At 33.8% G+C, this 21459-nt stretch overlaps 8 protein-coding genes across 8 annotated transcripts; 2 read left to right on the top strand and 6 right to left on the bottom strand.

Annotated features, from left to right (window-relative positions):
* Nucleotides 1–472: 472 nt before the first annotated feature.
* SEC2 (guanine nucleotide exchange factor SEC2) lies at nucleotides 473–2632 on the top strand (the record flags this gene model as incomplete). Its single annotated transcript, XM_041549860.1, has 1 exon — nucleotides 473–2632. One exon carries the CDS (start codon nucleotides 473–475, stop codon nucleotides 2630–2632), a length of 2160 nt encoding a protein of 719 aa, XP_041405794.1.
* Nucleotides 2633–2792: 160 nt separating this feature from the next.
* Nucleotides 2793–6548, bottom strand: TOF1 (Tof1p; the record flags this gene model as incomplete). Its single annotated transcript, XM_041549859.1, has 1 exon — nucleotides 2793–6548. The coding sequence occupies one exon, from the start codon at nucleotides 6546–6548 to the stop codon at nucleotides 2793–2795; it is 3756 nt and encodes a 1251-aa protein (XP_041405793.1).
* A 1076-nt stretch (nucleotides 6549–7624) lies between these two features.
* Nucleotides 7625–8662, top strand: GOR1 (glyoxylate reductase; the record flags this gene model as incomplete). The annotated part of the gene is made up of 1 exon (XM_041549858.1): nucleotides 7625–8662. The coding sequence occupies one exon, from the start codon at nucleotides 7625–7627 to the stop codon at nucleotides 8660–8662; it is 1038 nt and encodes a 345-aa protein (XP_041405792.1).
* Nucleotides 8663–8743: 81 nt separating this feature from the next.
* BOR1 (Bor1p) lies at nucleotides 8744–10474 on the bottom strand (the record flags this gene model as incomplete). Its single annotated transcript, XM_041549857.1, has 1 exon — nucleotides 8744–10474. One exon carries the CDS (start codon nucleotides 10472–10474, stop codon nucleotides 8744–8746), a length of 1731 nt encoding a protein of 576 aa, XP_041405791.1.
* Nucleotides 10475–10951: 477 nt separating this feature from the next.
* MET2 (homoserine O-acetyltransferase) lies at nucleotides 10952–12493 on the bottom strand (the record flags this gene model as incomplete). Its single annotated transcript, XM_041549856.1, has 1 exon — nucleotides 10952–12493. The coding sequence occupies one exon, from the start codon at nucleotides 12491–12493 to the stop codon at nucleotides 10952–10954; it is 1542 nt and encodes a 513-aa protein (XP_041405790.1).
* A 1314-nt stretch (nucleotides 12494–13807) lies between these two features.
* On the bottom strand, nucleotides 13808–16960 carry CAF120 (Caf120p; the record flags this gene model as incomplete). Its single annotated transcript, XM_041549855.1, has 1 exon — nucleotides 13808–16960. The coding sequence occupies one exon, from the start codon at nucleotides 16958–16960 to the stop codon at nucleotides 13808–13810; it is 3153 nt and encodes a 1050-aa protein (XP_041405789.1).
* An 845-nt stretch (nucleotides 16961–17805) lies between these two features.
* Nucleotides 17806–19764, bottom strand: PRM1 (pheromone-regulated protein PRM1; the record flags this gene model as incomplete). The annotated part of the gene is made up of 1 exon (XM_041549854.1): nucleotides 17806–19764. One exon carries the CDS (start codon nucleotides 19762–19764, stop codon nucleotides 17806–17808), a length of 1959 nt encoding a protein of 652 aa, XP_041405788.1.
* Nucleotides 19765–20272: 508 nt separating this feature from the next.
* EMG1 (18S rRNA pseudouridine methyltransferase) lies at nucleotides 20273–21028 on the bottom strand (the record flags this gene model as incomplete). Its single annotated transcript, XM_041549853.1, has 1 exon — nucleotides 20273–21028. One exon carries the CDS (start codon nucleotides 21026–21028, stop codon nucleotides 20273–20275), a length of 756 nt encoding a protein of 251 aa, XP_041405787.1.
* Between the last annotated feature and the right edge of the window lie 431 nt (nucleotides 21029–21459).

The raw sequence follows: 21459 nt of genomic DNA, 5'->3' as shown, positions 1-21459 counted from the left end.
TTCTGACCAGGCCAGCCATGACCAAGACGTTTTGCTTATCATCAGCTATGAAGTACATACAAGTTACATATATAATTGTCAAATATAAGTACTAAAAGTTCCTCGAGAACCTGAGATAATCAAAGTAGTTATTTCCGTATGTTTACCTCTGCAATATCCTTTGAAAATTGAATCATTCGAAACAAAGTTCAAATAAATAACTGTACCACGCTTTTGTTGTCGTTTAAGCGGTGAAGGAAGAAAACAGATTTAAAGAAAAACAAACACACCACTAACAGAAATACATCAAACAGAATGTTATAAGAAATCAGATTGACTATATGCTAAAGTTAACCTTTTTCACTAGAGGTAATTAAAATCGATATTTAGAAGGAGCAAATAGTAATAATAGTATAGAAATTATACGAAAAAGCTAAACTTCGAACAAAAAGTGTAATAATATTAAACATCTAATATTCGCTTCTGCAGAACTATGGCTGAGGTAACTGAAGAAACTCTCAGAATCAGAGAACAGGTTTCGTCACTTTCTACTCAATTAATGGAAAGTGTTGATAGACAATCCCAACTCGAAGATAAATTGAGGCAAGCAAACAAACTGTTACAATCCCAAAGTACATCTGTAGCAACTCTCGAAGCATTACAAGTAGAACACGAGTCCTTAAAAGAAAAAATGATTGGAAAAGATGAGACAATTAAAGACTTAAAAAGTAATTTAAAGTCTGAAGTTGAGTTACGTACTAAGGCAGAAACAGAGGTGGATAAATTAAGTCAAGAAGTTGAAGATCTTACTGCATCTTTATTTGCTGAAGCTAATAATATGGTAGCCGATGCTAGAAGAGAGAAACACACGACAGAGATACTTAACACAAAACTGGTGGAACAATTGAGGAACAAAGATAATACATTAGAGACGCTGAACTTGCAATTAAAGAATCTAAAAGTAGTACTTCAGAATGTGGAAAAAGAATCTGTCTCGAATCAATCTAGTAGATATTCGACCATTTTAAATGACTCTGATACAACTTCAGGTAGATCTCTAAATAAGGTTACTACCTCAAGTTCTTCTATTACAAAAGATTCAGACAATGTTATACTCTACTCACCATACGTAACGACAATCCGTTACGACTTAACGTTATTTAATGAATTTTTGAAGTTTGTTGCTGTTCTACCATATTGTAAAACTATACGAGAGACGGCATCAGAATCAAAACTTTTGAGAAGGTTACTCAATGATGAAGTACAGCCTGTGTTAAGAATTGATAACGCACCTGGTGTGGGCTGGTTAGCAAAAAAAACTCTAATACAACAAATGATAGAAGGTTTGGTTATTCTTGAACCACTGAGTGGAGTTAATGAGACATACCAGATTGGATATCGTAATGCAGATGGAAACACATCCCAACCCTCAAAATTGGATGCAAATTCCAAGGAATCGCATATGTTTAATTATCCTGTCAACTCACCTCCAGTAGCAGTTCATGGACCTTGCGCCTTTTGCGGAGAAAACAGAGATGACATTATCGAACATGCAAGAATGCATGTTCTCAAAGTTCAAAGCAAAGCTGATGATGGAACATTAACAGTAACCAGCACATATTCTCTCTGTTACAGTTGTGTTAATAAGGTCAGACAAACAGGCCAAATATTTGCATTTTTAAGATCCCTTAAGTTGGGAACTTGGCATCTAGAACAAGTTACTTTAAAAACAATTGAGAAAGGAGATTGGAACAAAATGGAAAATATTCAGAAGGTAGGAAAAGTGACTGCACCATTAGATAAAAAGTCTAAAAGGATGAGTTTCATGGAAGGCTTAGGAATTTCACAAAATAAAATGGCGGCCCAGGTCGAAACTTCAAATGCAGTTATTGAACGTGCAGGATTTCCAACTACTAATATCCAAAGAGCCTGGTTACATCTGTGTCAATTACGTTGCATGCTTTTCTGGACACATATCGGTATTTGGTCAGTGGATGATTCTATTACAAGCAAGATTGGACCAGTAATAAAATCTAAAGATGAAACATTGAAGACTCAAACTCCTAATATTATAGAAAACTGGAAATATTCTCAGAGTGAGGAATCTCTAACATCTCACAAAGAACCTACATCTGAAAAAGATGATATGTTCGATTTCGAGAGTAAAAGTGATCTAGATCAAGAACATCAAGATTCCAAATCTGAAACATTAGATGTCAATACAACAGAGAATATCGATACAAATAAGGGGACAACTTTTACTGAGGAGGAACAAGATGAAACATTTACAAAGGAAGGGCCAGAATCTTCTACTGTTGAAAAAAATACAACTGTTACCGAAACTGTCGAATCAGTACAAATAGAAAACCATGATGATATTAAAGAAAGTAGTGAAAATAGCGTCACAAAAGGTTTGGAGATCGATGATAGTCAAGATCCTGCAACCGAGAGTAGCAAAGTGTCCACACCAATAGCGAACAATATGAAAGAGAATTTTGGCACAGAAAACCCAGATAATCATATAGCAGACGTCGCTAGTGGAGATGATAGTATCGATATTTTAAATGATTACACAGGAAACGAGCAAAATAGAGAAGGAACCTCTTCACCATCAAATGAAGATGAATTCGATGATGCGCAGGAAAATGTGTAAAGTTCCAATTTATAAATATAGGTTATACAGACATTAGTAAATATTTTGAAAAATTAGATACATTTATATACGACTCTCTTTCAGACATATATCGTCAAGGAGTTTTGGATGAAAATATTACTTCAGTAGTTTTATGGGAATCACCGAGATGCTTACAAAATTAATAGGCTTCTTGATCGTTTTTTTCCATATTTTTCATGATAGTGTCATACACAGTATCCTTATTTGAAATATCAGAGTTGTTTAAAGATTGAGTTCCTAATAAAGCTGGAGTGTCTGATTCATCATCATTCGAAACATCTGGGTTTGGTACATCATCATTATCATCCTCATCATCTGTGTTACTATCAATTGCAGAGAGTTTTCGTTTCTTATTTTTATAATTTGGAGGGCCAACATCATCATCATCATCATCTTCTTCTTCTTCTTCTTCATTAGATTTACCTGAAGGAGATTGGTGAAGGTCTTCAGTTTCACCCTCTTGGTTTGTGGTTGCTATTTCCTTATCAGAATTCATCCCATCTGTAGATTTAAAAGTATCCTCCATTTTTTTAGCTGATAAATCGTGTAAAACCATATTAGGTCCCGTTGAGCCTGTTGAAGATTTCCGCAGTTCTTGTAATGTTGGAATTGGACCACCAAACAATTCTGTGTAAGCACCTACATTAATAATAGTACCATTGTTAGAAACACGCTCATTTCTGAATTTTGCATACATCGAGGACTGCGCTGGTGACAGAATTTGGTTATATTTTTCCAATAGGTATCTCAGGTATATTTCATTTTCGTAAAATATAGTTGACATATCCTCTTCGTCATCCGAATCTGAAATATACTCCCTACTCGCAACAAAACTATGAGAACTATCTTTTTGAGAAGTAGGCGAATTGTCATCAACATCAAACATAGGCAACTTATTTCTTCCACGTTTAGAACGAGGGGTTTTCGAACGGTTCAGTTTCTTAGATTTAGCTAGACCTCTAGCCATTTCTTTACCCTTTAACCTATCATCCATATTCTGGTCAAGTGATTTAAAATATTCATCATCATCCCGTATAATAGACGGATCATCATAATCATACTCCTCATGACCATTCCATCCGTCTTCATCAACATATATATTTTCACTGTTCTCAATAGATCTAATTAAGTATGAAGACGAAGATTTACCATTTGGTGTTTCGAAAGGTGTAGTTAAATATTTCTCCAAGGACTGAAGATCTGTCAATAACTGAGCGTAGTTACACTTAGAAATAAGAACACATTTATCATCATCAGTGTGGGGTACACTATATTCTAGTAGGGCTAGAAGTGCTCTAAAGTCTTTATTTATAAGTAGATGTTTTTTAAATTCATCAGGAAGTTTAAAATTTTCTTTTTCAACTTCTTTAGGAATAGTTTCAACACTTTCAGCTATTCCTAAAGCTACATCATAGAATGCAAGACAGACTTCGATGTTCTTCTTTAGTAATTCTAAAATATCAGTATCACCATTATCTATGATTGCAGAAACAAGAATTCCTACCTTCATATCTCTAACAATTGCAATTGGTAATGTTTCTTCATCTTCAATAGGCCTGAAGATACTTGGAGTAACTCCAAAACGGTTTCGAGTTGATGTACTTCTCGGTTCCCCGTATCTTTGGTAGTATCCAATTTGACTATCATGTAATGATGGAAATAACAATCCTACAAACCACGCTGGTGATGTTTTTAATCTTTTTTTCAATCTATACAATAAGTAATTTGAGAAATCTTCGACGTACTTCCTGCTTTTCGAGTTTTTTGCCAAACTAGAACTATCCAATATATCACGTAATAATACAATGAGATCCAAACGGAAAAGATATGTTTCCTCTTTGGCTTTTGTTAATATTCTATGAAAGAACGCAACAGCATGTTTAATAGATTGGTGATCAAGTTCGCGGAATCGCTCTAAGAAATTAATGTAAGTATCCATTGTCGCATCATTGATGAACCGGCTTTGAACCCTAGTAAAATCAACCTCGATCTCTTTATTTTGTGGGACCAAAAGTTCAATAGCAAGATCTCTGTCTATATTATGATGTTCCATTAGCTTCTTAATATCATCTTCTGATAAGTTTTGTTTCTTCGAACTTTTTCTGTTCTTACCTTCAATAACAAATGGATTCGCTGTGTTCTTCTCTAATATTTTTAGAACCGAATGTGTTAAATGAATGCAAATTTTCATATAATGTTCCGAATGCCTAAATGCAGTTCTTGGTAAACTTGACAATAAATGAATTCTGTCCTCACTAAATAAACGGCTGAGTATATATTGAATATCAAAATCTTCTCTATTTTGAATAGTGTTATCATTTAAGAGTAGTAATAATTCATTGAAAGCTATCATTGTTGCATGTACAACAGGCCAATTTTTCATATCAAATGAACTACGTAATAATTGACATACTAGAATATATGACGTTTCATTTAATGTTTCGCCAATCATGGCAATGTCAGCTGTAGGATCCTCATTACACCTTTTGACTTGATACTTGATGAACCATGCTGTAAATAATAAATATTCTATTTGTTCAAGGGTAACTATCTTGTCTTGTTCAGTAGTGAAATAATTATTAATACTATGCAAAAGAATATTAAAACTTGAATCAATAAAATTATTCAGGAATCTTATAAACGATTTTGCAGTAGAGTCTGTTAAAGGAACCGTATATTTTTCTGAGTTTAAAAACCCAGCAGGTAAACCTTCTTCCATAGGATCTTGTCGCTTTTGTAGTTGCCTTTTATTCCATTTCTTTCTAGCGTCAATTTTATCCATAGCTGAGGATTCATCTAAAAGATTCTGACCTCCTGAGACAGTCAATCTACCACCATTCGGAGTTTGAATAGACAACATAGCACCAAATCTCGAATGTCTTGACGAGGTATGCTTAATTAAATTTTTTTTCATTTCGGTTTCTTTCTTTAAAAGATCTGTCAATTCAATATTTGGTCTTGATAAATAAACACTTTTTAAATGATCATTTTTATTCGTACTAGAGGATTCACTGTTTTTGTTCAGAGATGGCTCTATCAAAAAGTCTTGATTCATATCCTTTGTCAAATAGGTCATAATTTCTAATAATGGTACATTAATAAAATCTTGATCAAATTCTTTCGTCATAGAACTACTTAATGTCAATAATAATTTAAAGACTTTATTCTTATTGAAACTGACTATCACAGAATTCAATGATATATCATCGTTACTTACACCAGGAGGTAGAGTATCTATCGCATTGATCCCCTTTGGAGTCTTTTTTTTATTTGTTATGGTTAATTCACCAGGTTCAATTGCGATCACATTTCTAAAAAAGTTTAAAGCTAATTTTATTATCATATTATCATGGGGAGTTCTTTGCATTCTATCAATTCTCATTACATTAGTTACTAATCTTACAACAGCCCTAAGCACTTTCCCATCTTCAGTTGATAGAATAGCTTTCTTATATGTAAGTTGATATTTCTTGACTTCAGCATAATTATTAACTTGACTTATAGTTGATTGATCTGTAAGAATCAATGGCCATGTCATTAAGACCATTAATTGCAAAGATTGCAATGCAATCTTATCATAGTATGACTTACTAACACTTAAACCCTGCCCAATAGTCTTATGTTGAGCTTCTTTAGTTTCCCATTCAATTAATATTGGGATCAAATCGTTGATTAATATTTTATATTCAGCGGTAGCCATAGCTACATCTAATCTATTTTGTTCATCGTCGACTAGTTTAAACCACCTTTTCAAATCTTTCAAACAGAGAAGGGCTTCATCACCTAATTTATACTGTGGTGTTGGCTCATTTGATGAATAATCTGGACCACCGATGGATGTAGAAAGTAATGCAATTCTAGCCTTCAACACAATTGAAGGATTGATGTCCGTCATTTTGCCAGATTATATATGTTCAAATATATCCTTGTTTGCCTATGTATATGGAAAGTTTCAACTATATAAGCTATTACTAAGTTAATATGCTAAGCTGTTCCTCTTCTTCAAGTATTCATTATTGTTCTTATTATTGGTATTTCATGTAACGATGGAGACGCGTTTTGGTTTAATTAATGAGTATTTCTCGCCTTAAAGAAATCAAGATAGCAATTTGGCGTCTTCTTACTTTCTCCTAACAAACACCCGCAGTGAAATAAATTGACATATCACAAATCACATATATCTTTATATGGTATTTACTTTTGCATTTAAGCATTTCAATACTTCATTGTACAGTCAAATATCATCACTAAACTATTTAAACATCACAGGAAGTTTACCATTGATTATGCCAGCGTACGTTTAAGTAATATACCTTTTCTTGATTCCCGATGGTATATTGCTACCATTATGATTAAACCCTCGATAGAAATCAAATTTCGCATTGAAATGTTTGATCTCTAGCGTCCCACAGCCAGTCGGTAAACACAACAAAGAATGACCTTTGTTTCCACTTTACTTATTGAATTGATCATTATCATCCCTGACTCATCATACGTATTCTCTACATCTCTGCGTCTATATCTCTGTCTATCGGGGTTTAAATCGCTTCGAAAATGTTCTGAGCGAACGGAGTTAAAGACCGTTGGCGGAAGTAATGAAAATTTCAGTTTGAACTAATAATTGCTTATAGGATGTAAGGGAAACCATAGATCCTGAGTAAACTGAGTAAAGCGATAGCGTTCTTGAAGTCGGTAGATAGGTCAATACTATGAATGTTTCTCATTGAAGCAACTTACGCCATCTATCACTTATCTCCTAGATACATATATATATATGTATCTTGCATTCTTGTTTTTCTTTTAGATAAACCTTTTCCCCTGATTTTACAATCTTTTTGTTCAGTCAGATACACAGAACCTCGAGAAAGATATAGAAAAAGGGCCTACCATTCACGAATTATTTCTTAATCGACTACCTCATATATATATATATCTATAAATTACCATCCAATCTACAATTTAATCATAATAATGTCGGAAAAACCAGTTCTACTTTGTTTGGGAGGTGTCTCATTTCCAGATGGAGATTTTTCAGAATTGTCAAAAGTTGCACAAGTTATTACATTAGACCCTGCAACTACAAGGGAACAATTCATCAAAAGATTAGGTGACTCAAATGATATTCTTTCGCATACTAAGGTCATTACAAGAACCTTTAGTAGTATTAAAAATACTGGTAGATTTGATGAAGAAATTGCCAAAGCATTGCCGGATTCGGTTGTTGCTATTTGTCATAATGGTGCAGGCTACGACCAGATCGACGTTGAATATTTCTCAAAGAGACATATTCAAATCTCTAATACTCCAGATGTAGTTAGTAATGCTACTGCAGACACTCATGTTTTTTTATTACTAGGTGCATTAAGATACTTTTCCTATGGTGTTCGTGAACTATTGAACGAAGGTAACTCGAAAGTTGCAGCCAATAACACCCCATTTGGTAATGATCCAGAAGGGAAAACAGTCGGTGTATTAGGTTTAGGTGGTATTGGTCACCAGATTGTTAAAAGATTGAAACCTTTTGGATTTGCAAAGTTTATCTATCATAATAGACATAGATTAAGCCCCGAATTAGAAAACGGTTGCGAATATGTATCTTTTGATGAATTAATTGCCAACAGTGATATAATTTCAATTAATATTCCATTGAATGAACATACAAGACATACAATTAATGCCGAAGCAATTGCTAAAATGAAGGACCGTGTTGTAATCGTAAACACAGCTCGTGGTGCGGTCATGGATGAACAAGCTTTGGTCGAAGCATTGAAATCTGGTAAAGTTAAATCAGCTGGGTTGGATGTCTTCGAATTCGAACCTGAAGTCACTAAAGAACTATTAGAGATGAAACAAGTTGTATGCACCCCACATTTGGGTACTCAATGTATTGAAACAAGACAAAAGATGGAGGAATTAGTCTATACTAATGCTTTACAAGCTGTCACACAAGGTAAGGTTAAGACAATTGTTCCTGAAATTTCTCATGAAGAATGGTTCATTAAATTATGATATTGATATTGTTTATCAAATATTTTTTATATATAATAATAATATTAATTATTTCAGTATGCGTTCATATATACAAAATTTTTAAGAATCTAAGTTATTAGATTTAATATGACGATTATCACCACATAAATTTTCTAACAATAAGTTTTTGATTGTAAATCGTTTTGCGACGTGTGGATCAAGGATTTCTAGTTCTTGTTTAGTGAAAATATATGGAAACACAAACGACACTATTACTGTTAACAGCAAAACTAAGGGGAACCCAATGGCAGCAATTGTATTTGTTATAGCAAACTCACCAACAAATCCTGCAAGACTAAAGGCAAGGAATATGAGCAATGGTTTCGTCCGAATCGTATATAGAGGCACGGATGGATCTTTCTTCTTCGGATCTGTGAATAACCACATAATTCTTGAAACAATCACATTACCACTTAATCCACCTATACCCATAATGAAAAACAAACCCGATAATACTGCTTGTGGAATCTGATGTAAGCATATTAATAGAGGCCTAGACATAGTTCCCAATAATAACAAACCTTGCACCGTATTCGTAAATCTTTGTTCAACACATTTAATTACACTCCCATCGACATCTCTTACCAAAAGAGATTCAGTATGAAGTGGTGCTTGAGGAATTAATCCATTAGGTGCAGGGATCCCTAGAACACCTGAAACCCCTGTTGTAATCCCTAATAATAAAAAATCGTAGTGGAATGATGAAGGTTTTGTAAGTTTATATTGATGACGTTGAGCCATTAAAGAAGAAACATTATGATCAAAATAAAATAAAATCGTTAAGATAATACCGAATGGTAGTGCAATAAACACATCCCCTGTACTGATAGAGTGATATGCTAACCATGTTGACGGATCTCTCATTGTTTTGGATGTAGGATAGAATGACTTGGTAATTGGTAGTTTAGCAAAATGTATATCGTTTAGATATCCACCAAAATGGGTGAATGCTGACCAAAATAGAACAGAAAGTGCAGTTGAATAATCAGAGATGAATGTTCTCAAAGTATGATTCAGAAATGGAGTTCTTGTAAACTGTTTGAAAGTCACCCCAAATATCATCATTAATAGAGCAACAACAATGCTTGCAAACCCAGATGATATATATTCTTTACCGTCTATGGTGAATTGTCGTATCAATATTTGTATACCTTTTTGGATGTAGACTATATTAATAAACAAACCAAAGATATCACATGGGAAAGTGGTCACAAACTGTAAAAGACCCACCAAATTTGTTAAAGCAATAATGAAATGAAATATCATGGACCATATGCAAACCCAAAACATAAAACCAAAATAATCAATATCCAAAGGTTTGATTATATCATAAACAGTATAGTTAAATATAGAAATAGGACCTGTAACACCCACAATGCACAATGGTTGTCCAGATAACACTCCAAAAACAATTCCAGCCATCGCACTTGATAATAAAACTTCGTTCACACCATACGCATTATTGGTCCTGTCAAACATATCTTGAGCAAAAGCTAATGCAGGCAAAAGATTATTAAAGAATGTTTCTACTACTGCTGGGATGACTCGATAATCCAAAGAATCGGTCCAGTCCTTTTTGTATAGTGGGAGTCTGTCTTTTAAGTCGAGATAAATACCTTTCCCAGGAATGGGTATTCTTCTTCGCCTTTTACATGGAATGGACCCATTTGAGTTGCTGTCATTATCCTGTGGAATATCTTGTGAATCATATGATGGTTGTACTGTCTGGTTTTTACTTGATATTGATACAACTGTGGCTGACTTTGCAGGATCTGTAACGGAGTGTATCATATTTCTTAATTTTATCGTAGGTTTAAAAGTATCGTAACTTTTACATGAGAAGGACGAAAATATAATCCTCTGAGAAAATTTTGGATGGTATATATATATGAGAAGAATATTGAGATTGAATCTGTTTTCGTCCCTTTGTTTCCCTAAATGAAGGCTTTTATTAACCGTCCTTGAATATCTCAACAAAATATGTCATCGAATGATCGGCAAGGCAATACGAGTATTTTTTCCTTTCTTGTTGCTCCCTTTGTCTACCAATAATAGCAAGACCTCCTCAGAAAAACAAAACAACAAATACACGAATACGTGAGGTATGCATTACCGTTTTAGTTTTTTACTATTTTTTTAAATGACTGATTATGATATTACATATATTAGTATAGATAACGTTATAAAATGGGGGTTGAGATTGTTCATGAGTTCTGTGATATGTAATAAGAGGTGTACGGTTGAATACGACATGTGAAAGAGACGAACTTACCAATTGGTAACTTCTTCAGCTTCGCCAAATACAGAATCCCTAGGGTATATAGTATCTAAATCCTCATCGTTCTCACCGATCAATGGCTTAGCATTCATGATATTTGGTATATTTTTCTTCATGAATTGTACCATCAATTTATTTATCAATTCGAATTCAAGCAAGAATGCATCATGACCTTCTGGAGATTCGATTTTTTCCAAGTTAGCATTTGGAATATGTTCTGCCAAGAATTCTTGTTCACTGTAAGTAAACAAACCATCGGAACTGATACCTATCACTAAAGTTGGTTGTTCGATCGATTCCAAGATCTTTTCCATGTCTTCTTCGTAACCATTAACAGAACGATCACGAGCTAAGTCATGTGTATCTAATTTTCTAGTGATGGCAATGTAACAATTAGCATCAAATCTATTGACGAATTTCGTACCTTGATAACGTAGATAACTTTGTGCTGAGAAATAAGTTTGAGCTGGTTTCAAATCTTTTACTTCCCCACTTATTGAACTAACAGAAGATACAGAATGTAATGAATCGGATGATGAGACATTTGAAGAAGCTTGAGATTCGTTGGATTGTGTACTGACTACACTCCCTGTTCTACCACCTCGTATTATATTACCAGATAACGAATTACCATAATTTCTCATACCGTCGTTATGAATATGAAGAGATCTTTCATTGATTGTGAAAGGTTGTTTATTAATTTCTGTAATGTTACTATTTGAAACATTTGAACCTTCATTAGTTTTACTTTTATTTTCTTGTTGTTTTGAAGGTTGTCTTCTAGAGAATTTTTTTTCAAAACTATTCCTAGATCTATAAGTTAATAAAGCAGCCATTCTAGCTGCAGATAACCCTGCTATTGGAGGATCTTCTAATGAATAGAACCCATCCAAATATTTTGGATCAGAATAAATAGATTGTCTTTGAGCTTCTGACCATGAAATACACCAAGCAGAATGTCTCGCAGAAGTAGCTAATGCCACCAAGTTTCTCACATAAGATTTATTAAACATTGTAGTCCATTCCAATGCTAACATCCCACCCATGGAACCACCTACAACACATGCAATGGATTGAACACCTAATGAATCTAGGACCATTTTATGTGCACGTACATCATCTCTTACTGTACATAATGGAAATTCCGGACCATATGGTCTACCTGTACTTTCATTAATAGATAGTGGAGAGAATGAACCATATGGAGAACCCATAGAATTCAAACAAATAATAAAATATCTGGTTGGATCAAAAGCTTTATCCTTTCCAAGTAATGGACCCCACCAATCAGCAACATCAGACGAACCTGTCAAAGCATGACAAATTATTAAACAATTATCACAGTTTTCATTTAATTTACCCCATGTCTTGTAAGCAATAGGAAAATTGTTTAAAACAAGTCCGGACTCTAGTACTAATTCTGGTATTTGAACTATTTTTTGATTATGCACTAATTTTGTGAAAGAATTATATTGTTGAATTTCTTTAGGATCTACATCCACTAAGTCTTTAGAAAATAATGTTTGTGACATGATGACTTGAGTATGTTAATTCAATAAAATAAATGTATATTCCTTTTTGTTATAATAATCTTGTTGAAAAATTGATTGACAGAGATAGAAAAAAAGATTCAAATGAATTTTAATTGTGTATATATATATGTTAAGATATATATATATTGTCGTTCAGGTAATAATATATGTGAGTTAGTTTTAATGTAGTTAAATTATTTTAATACACAAACTTTTGTTGTAGTAAGAACACAAAATGTTAGTAATATAGAATTCTAAATTTACGAAGTGTTGAGTTTATATATATTACGCCATTCCATTTCTAATCATCAAGTTTGTAATAGAGACTTCTATTAACTCTGTGCATTCGCCACATCTCTAATTTGATGTGAACACAGCAGAAAATAAACGGACCCCAGAATTTATTTAACAAGATGTGTCTTTGGTGCTTTGTTTGTTCGATTTAGAAGTTGTTTAATGTGGCATTTAATGATGAAATTTCAGAGTAAATATGCCATTTAATCAAAATATATTTCAATATCTCAAGTGATAAAAGGAACTATAATGCATGATCAATTAAATTACTCACTGAAGGGAAAGGACTAATTTTGTCGGCGATGTTTAACTACAAGTACGTAATCAAGCAAGAAAACGGAGAAAACTGACGAAGTCACGGGGTTTGTAAATAAATCAGAAATGGGATTACCAAGGGAGGAGGATCCCGGTTTTGACTCTGAAGATACCGCACAACGCCCTCGAAGTGGATATATAAATCCCTTTTTTTACTTCTTTCATTTCAGATTTAAGGCGGTTGCCATAACTGTGGCGTCTCTCTCTTGGTTCCGTGCGTGAACTCTTTTTTCGCTGCATGTTGCTCTTCTTACACATTCGGCATTTTTGGGGGAATCTTGGATGGAAGACATCACAGTTACCATATTAGGAATGAACGCCTCACTTTTTTGGGACACTCATGAGAGAAAGAGGAGCTCCCATCACGTGCCTCTGTCTTGTCGGTTTGTTTTAGTTATTCTCATATACTAACCGACCCTATACAACATATGCTTAATTTGCTAACGTATGCATAACATTATGTGACATTTACTATTTAAAATTGATATATAGATATAACGAGTAACTCATCAATTAGGGTTGATTTACAGTCATTCACGAGGAAGTTACATCTCTTTTTTGTTTTAAAAATACAAGGGAGCGAAAAGTTATGTGTAATGCATTAATTTAGTATTATAATTAAAATTATGTATTGTCTTTGTAAAATGCCATATGAATAAAATTTATGTAAATCATAAGATGAAAAAGAAAACTATAGAAATACAATTACCTTGGATAATTGTTTCTTGGATGTTTTTGGTTTGAATAGCGTTCATTGGTATAGCCATAGTTTGAATATCCTTGATTCATATTACCTTGAGAAGGTGGGAAATTTTGATTAGTATTATAACCTTGACTGTTGAAGTTTGGATTACGCTGATCATATCCTTGATTGAAACGATTTTGTTGTTGCATGTACATCTGTTGTTGTTGAGAGTATCCATATTGTTGTGTTTGAGGATAACTGTATTGTTGTGATTGTTGCTGTTGAGGATTATAACCTTGCAGTTGTGGTTGAGCGTAACCTTGTGTATTATGCATATTATTATTTTTCCTAATCATACCAGCATTATTATTACCATTATTATTAAAATGTGTCTGTTGTGGCACATAGTTTTGATTATACGCCGGATTATTGTTCACATTTTGCTGATAAGGATTTGGGTATTGCTGTGATCGTTCATTTTTATCGCCTATATTACGAGTTGTTACACCATTATTGTCTCTATTGATATTTTCTTTCCCGTTATTTACATTTGGATTGTTATTGGAATAATTTGAACTAGTATTGGAATGTTGTCTTGATTCATTGTTTGAACCTTGTACTGGTTGTAATAACTCCTCTGCAACAGGTGGTTTCCTCCTTTGAAATTTTTCATTGCTGGTAATACTTTGACGATTAGAATCATTTGATTGTAAATTATTTTCCCTCCTTGGTGACATCTTATTTGGAGATATAGATAGTCTCTCTGGAGATGTTCGTGTCAAGCTATTATTCTTCAATTGTTGATACTTATCTTGCCTTTTATCATTGTCGTTGTTACTGGGGTTGTTACTGGGGTTGTTCTCCTTTGCGAAAGGGTTGTATTTAGGTTTAATGACTAATGGATCATTCATTTTGGAATTATTCACATCAATTGCAGAATGATACACGTCACTCTTACTATTACCACTATTTTTACTGCCATGATCTGACGTCGAAGAAGTGGCACTGATATAACTCTTCGAAGGAGAATTCCTCAATGAATTGTATCCAAGATTCTTCTCATGAATACTGCTTGCAACACTTCTGGAGTTTAGCTCATTATCATATTCAACCATTCTATCTTGCTCCATAAATGAGGGATCAAATGGATCAGGATCATCGATCATTGCAGTCGGGTATGGTTGTCTCCTGGTTGGAGAATTACGACTATTCGTATTTGTATTTGTAGCTGTATTAGTAGCATTAGGTTTATTCATAGAAATATTTTTGATCCCTGTACCCAATTTTTCAATCTCTGATGATACTCTAAAATTATCAGGTTTGATATTACGTCCACCCATTTGAACAAACGAATTATATATATCACTCTTACTATTTTTCGAACTCTCAGTCTTCAATGGCATAGAATTAGAGCTTTCTTCTTCGACATCATTATTATCGTACATGTTGAATATTGACGAAATACTTTCTGTGCTTTGTTCTGGAATATGCCCTTTACGTTTCTCTGGTGATCTATTATTCATATTATCACGGTTAGAGGAGCTAATAGCATAACCATTTCTATTCGTCGTAACATTCTGGAAGCTAGTAGGAGAATGAATGTTATTTAGAGAATCATTACTTCTATTATTTCTATCCATTCGTTTCGATACAGTGATAGAATCAGATTGTGTATTGATTCTTTCTGGCGATTTCATATATTGTCTTTCAGGAGACTCCATTGAGATCGCTTGTTTGGTACTAGCACCTGGAAACACCGAGGATGATGCCGAGGATGACGTCGATGAGGATTTTGCAATTCTATCAGATTTTGGTGAGGTTGATGAAGATTTGGCATTAAGTTTTGGAGATAAAATTGTCCCCGCAGCATCAAACAATTCCCCTGATTCTAAAAATGATGAATTTATTGAACTCTTTAAATCTTTACTAGTGCCACATCCACTATATCCACTTCTATTCTTTATCAGCATAATCTCATTGATTCTCTGTTTCCAATCGGCATTACTCCAACGAAGACTTTCTGTAGATGTAGCCAGTTTCAGAATATCATCAACTTGTAAATAATATATGTGAGGCAATGTAGGTAACCCAAACAATAAGGATTCGGGATCATCTTTATTTGCAATCAATCTCTTGGGTCTACCATAAAGCTGGAATGCATTCATTGCTGGTATTAAGAATCGAATAATTGTATCATAACCTTGCACTGCCATATGTTTCTCTGGCATTATGAAAATATTTGTGGAGGTTGGGTTATCGATTTTTTCAAAAGTTATTGTACCTTCTACTTTAATGATTGTAGAGGTATCAATTAATTTGGCAGCTGATGGATATACTGCATACACTTCGCTGGCACTTGTAATTACAGCCATAGTATCGGCTTTCTTTGTTTTCTTTTCATTTTCATAAAACTTGATTTGACCACATGGTGATTTTTTGGAACCTTGTTGTGTAATAACTGCGTAACATCGTCTCCATGGCATCCCTGTACCAAAACGAACACTAACCCAATCCTCATAGTCATATTTTGTAGATGCTAAAATGATTTTAATATCACTCAATCTGGCACCTCTACTAGACAAAAAAGCACCAGTGTAACCTTCTTGTAATGCTACATTTTCGTATATGCTCAAATGGATAGCTGCGTTCCATTTATTAAATGATGGTTTATCATTAAATTGTAAAAAATATCTGTTTTTTAAAGTAGTTGAAATAATTAGAGCATTTTCTAATTTCTTATTACTTGCAGTAGAAATACCCTCGACGGCATCAACAGGTTTCAATATAGCATCATTTAGATTCAAATATGTTGGTTTTGATGCAAATTTCCTAAAATCTATCTCATTTGTATCGACAAGTTCTTTGGTATCCCAAAATGCCACTTGTGTACCAATTAGCACACCATATACTTCTTTCCATTTCCTTACTGCAGGTGATCCGTCATTCTTTAAATCATGTAAAATCATCAAAATCCCTTCATGATAACGTCTATGAGTATGGGCAGTTAACAATGTTACGATAGGAACTAATTCACTAGATAGTGGTTCTTCTTCTCTACCAAACGATGTAGTACCAATACTGCTATCGGAGATACCACGATACGTGGTTGGAGAGGACATATATAATTCAGATTCAGATTCATTAGATCTGTTCCCTGAAAAGAAGCGCTTCATAAGTTCTAGCTATGCCGTTTGTTGATTCGTTATCTGATTAATTTAATCTTCTGATTTCAAGGAATAAATTACAAATAATATAATTAATATGAAATATGATGCTTTGCCTATGTATATATATATATATATTGGTGTGGATAAAACTCTACATATGACATCTTCTAAAACATTATTTGTATCTTTAGACTATTAATTCCCCATACCTTCTACCCAATGTTTGTCCTAACGCTTCCCCCCGTACTTCTCAGTTTCCGTTCCATCGCAATCTGAAAAATTGAACCCCTCCATTCATCTCAATCGCAATCTTCTTCAGTTCCCATTTTCACTATCAACGTAAACAAAGGACGTACGAACAGATTTTTCAACACGACGCACGCTCAATCTGTCCGTATAGAGGTTATATGTGTGCGTGAGTGTGACAACAGAAACGGCTTAGCTCTTGCTGTTTTAGGTATAACTGATCTGCGGTAGTATGGCCAACTTGGGAAACCAGTGACCCGATACGGTCACAACGTTTAACTCTCTCTATGTCAAGCGTATTCTGTTCATGGAATTACGTATGACGTAGCTCTATTTGGAATACGTGGTTGATGTAGAATACACATGTGTATATCAGAAATGGACATAAGCCCCAGGTTATGACCTTTTTTTTGCCTTCAATGTTGAAACGATTATAGTGAGATATGCTGCGCCAAATTTTCATTAACACAAAAACTATCTCGAAGATTTCAGATGAAGCTTGGCTTTTGATGTTATTATTATCATACAACCGAATTTCGTTTTTCTTTGGGAGGAATACAGTATCATACTAAAAAATAAAAAAAATTGAATATATATGTATAAACTTACTTTGAAACCATATATCTATTTAATTGCTGTTCCTTGATCAACAATATTACAAGCCCAATTGGGATTTGACTGATCCAAACACCAAGTATGGCTAATGATATGTAAAGTTCCATCATAGCTGTCTTGTGGAAAGCATGTATTATCTTCTTTAGACCTGTTTTCATTTCATCTGTTAACTCGTTTACTATCTGAGTGAATTTACTGTTGGGCGACGATTCTCCGTTCGACATATTTGATTCCAGCTCTGTCACATTTACCCTCGGTATATTCAAATGAGCTTTATTATTTATCCAAGTCATGGCTTTCTCGACAGCATACAGTTTATCCTCGATAACACATTTAATAACTGTCTTCATAGGTTTATAAAGTAGCGTCCCATTAAACATATCTCCCAGTGCTGTATCGATATCCCAAATCATTGTAGCCACGGTTTTATTGATAGCTGATGTGGTTTCATCGATCCATCCAAAGGCTTCTTTATTGATGTACGATTCGGTAGAGTTTATGTATAAATTTGTTTGGGATCCCCATGTGGTCAAACCTTGTTTCAAGGTATCACTACTATTTAATGATGTTTTTATTTTATTCGTCATAGTGGCTCCATTTGAAGGATCGAGTTTCTTATTTAACACAGCTAGTATGATTAATTGGAATATACATACCAAAAGGGCCACTATACCAATTCCTAGAATTATTAATGCACGTTCAGAAGTGATATATGCAGTAAACCATTCCAATTTAGACCTTTGTAACTTCGTCATATTAGATCTGTTTCCTAATGTAAATAAATATTGGAACATTTTGGATATTCTTGTTTGCCATCTATTAAATATAGTGTAATAAGTTGATATTATATCTGGTGTATCATCGAGAGGTTCCTTTAATGTGCTAACAGCAGAGATATCATCAGATAAGTAGTATGATTCTTTCGATGAATAAGTATCATTTAGTTGTCTTAACCTTGACCATTTACAATATTCCTCATATCCGATAGGGATAAGTACAACAACGGCTGCAATTGACATCAATACAATAAAAATTGTAGTTACAACTTTAACACTTTTAACTAAATCTTTGTATATTAATTGAATCTCTGGTTTATTTGACGAGCATATTCCAGTACCATTCAGATTGATATCAGTAAGTGGTGGGGTATACAGTAAACTTTTATTGCTAAATATATTGGTTACATTCACTTTTTTTACTTCATTTCTAGCATAAATGAATGGAATTGAAAGTTCATTTTTTGTTTTATTCTTTAATGTATCGAAGCTAGGTGTCTTTGCAGCTAACGACTCTAGTTTATCATTTATCGATGATGGGATATACACATTCCTTAAACTAGAAATGGTCAAATTTACGGTTTTAATCTTATTGGTGGTACTATCACTGTCATCATCATCGTCATCATCAGTAAAAAAATTCTCAACTTTTGAGGCTGCGCTTAAAATTTTATTAATGATCTTTGTTAGATCATCCAATCCATCATCAAGGTCATTTGCAATGTTATGTACAGTTCCATTAATTGCTCCTAATAATTTTTCCGTAGTATTTGTTGCTACATCCACTGTGCCATCAATTGCACTTACAATTAAACAGGCGTAAGTTCCCAAATATAAATCTACTACAAATGTGAGCAATTCTTCACTAGCATAAACTAGAAGTGTCAACGTTTCAAGTGAGGCCTTGACTGTTGCAATCATTGATTTTTCCACCATATAGTTCCCCATCAAACCTAAATAATGAGGTGTGTTTTCAATCACGCTAGAGTATATTTTATCAATTGTAGAACAATTCGAAAGAATGTAAGATTCTGAATTATTTAATGCTAATACCAAAGATTTGGTGAAAAATGTGAGCTTTAGAATTGCTAGAATTAGCACCAATGTGTATCTATTAATCCATATTTGGGTTAAAGCCTCGCCTAGTTTTAAATAATTTGTAAATACACGCATTTTAGAGTATCATTTGTCATCTTAAGAAGAAATTACATAAAATGATGGATTAATTAAATGAGTATTCTTTTATTCATATTAGGTAATATTGTAGAAAGGTATTATTTTATATAAACTAAATATTTGAGGAATATAAAATTATCAATAATCGTTTTACTTATTTGAAACAGTTGCCAAACGTTGTATTTTTGAAATATAAATATATATACTTTTATGTGAACTATGGGATATTCAAGTATATCTTCCTTTCTGAAAGTAACAGGTTTTCCCTACGAATTTTAGTTTTGAAATTTAAAATGTCAGAGGCATCGCCGCACATAAATACGCGAAGAGCAAAACAAACGAGCCAAGTTTCAAAAATGTCAGAGGTTTACCAACTTCATCATCACTGCAACCAATTGAGCCCAATCAACAAGCAAAAAGCAAAAAGCAAAAAAAAACGTTTATCTATTTGAAATTCTATTAAATATACATATACAGACGGAAAAGAAAATTGTATAGGTAGATACTAAAGGATCTCCCATGCATCTTCGGCACCATGACAGAATTTTGAACAAGCCACGGATGCAGATAATGGATAATTGGATAAACCGATCTTTTCATCTACGAATTCATCAGCAAAATTATCTCTACCACGAGCCATTGCACCAACAAACACACAAACAGATTCATCGTCATCCAATTTACTAATGTAATCTTGTACACGTACCACAGGTGCATCAAATGATAAAGTCACTTTACGACATTTAGTTGGTAGATGGTCTGAAATTGGGTTTTTAATGACTTTCAATAATTTCTCTTCTGAATTTACTGATCTGATGGATAATTTATGCAATAGTTGTACCATTAGCCCAGAGAATCTTTTAAAAGTTCTAGGTATACGTACAGTTGGATTCACTTCGATCAAGACACCACGACTTGTATGGATATAAACTTGTAATTTCCCAGCTTTGTTAATTGGGGAGTCTAACAATGTTAACAAACATTGGTGGGTAATATCTGGTCTTGCTTCACTGATGTCTCTACCCATTTTCTTTAAGATACCTTGATGATCATCACAATTCAACAATGCAAATTTATCACCCCCAGGACCCGAGGAAATCTTATGTGTCTCCAATGAGGCCTCGGATAGGACGACGATCATCCTTCTAGTGTTCTTATCACGGGATGTCAGCACTGGGGGAGCTTCAGGAACTAACGATGCAGGTAGTGCACGTTGCTCACCATTTCTTTTAGCGTCTCTAACTCTTGAATCCTCAACCATATTGGGAATGTATTAGTGTGAGTGTATGTATATATGTATATATCTGTAATACAGTTGACGATAATGAACGTATACAAGAAATGAATATTACTAAATGAGTAGTTGTAATACATAGGTATATATAAATATATGTAGCTCTGCAACTGACCTCTCAGTATGCGATGACTTCACCAAATCGTTTAGTTGTGTGTGTCTCATTGCAAAACAGTAAAAAATAAAAATATTTCATTTTTGTCATCGCCGAGAAATAAAGTAACTAGAAAAATTTTCAGTCGTCACACATGATATCGGCAACAACCAAAACTAGTGCATATCAATTATCAGCAGCATGTCAGAGGTGTAAAGACAACAGTGTGTGCCCCATTTCGGGTGGTGTGTGTTTTATGGTTTCGCAATGAAGAAACCAGTGGCAAAGATATGTATCTAATGTT

Source organism: Maudiozyma barnettii (assembly GCF_903064755.1).
Source record: "Maudiozyma barnettii strain CLIB 1767 genome assembly, contig: KABA2_03, whole genome shotgun sequence".
Taxonomy (NCBI): Eukaryota; Fungi; Ascomycota; class Saccharomycetes; order Saccharomycetales; family Saccharomycetaceae; genus Maudiozyma; species Maudiozyma barnettii.
This window is presented reverse-complemented; position numbering and strand designations above follow the sequence as displayed.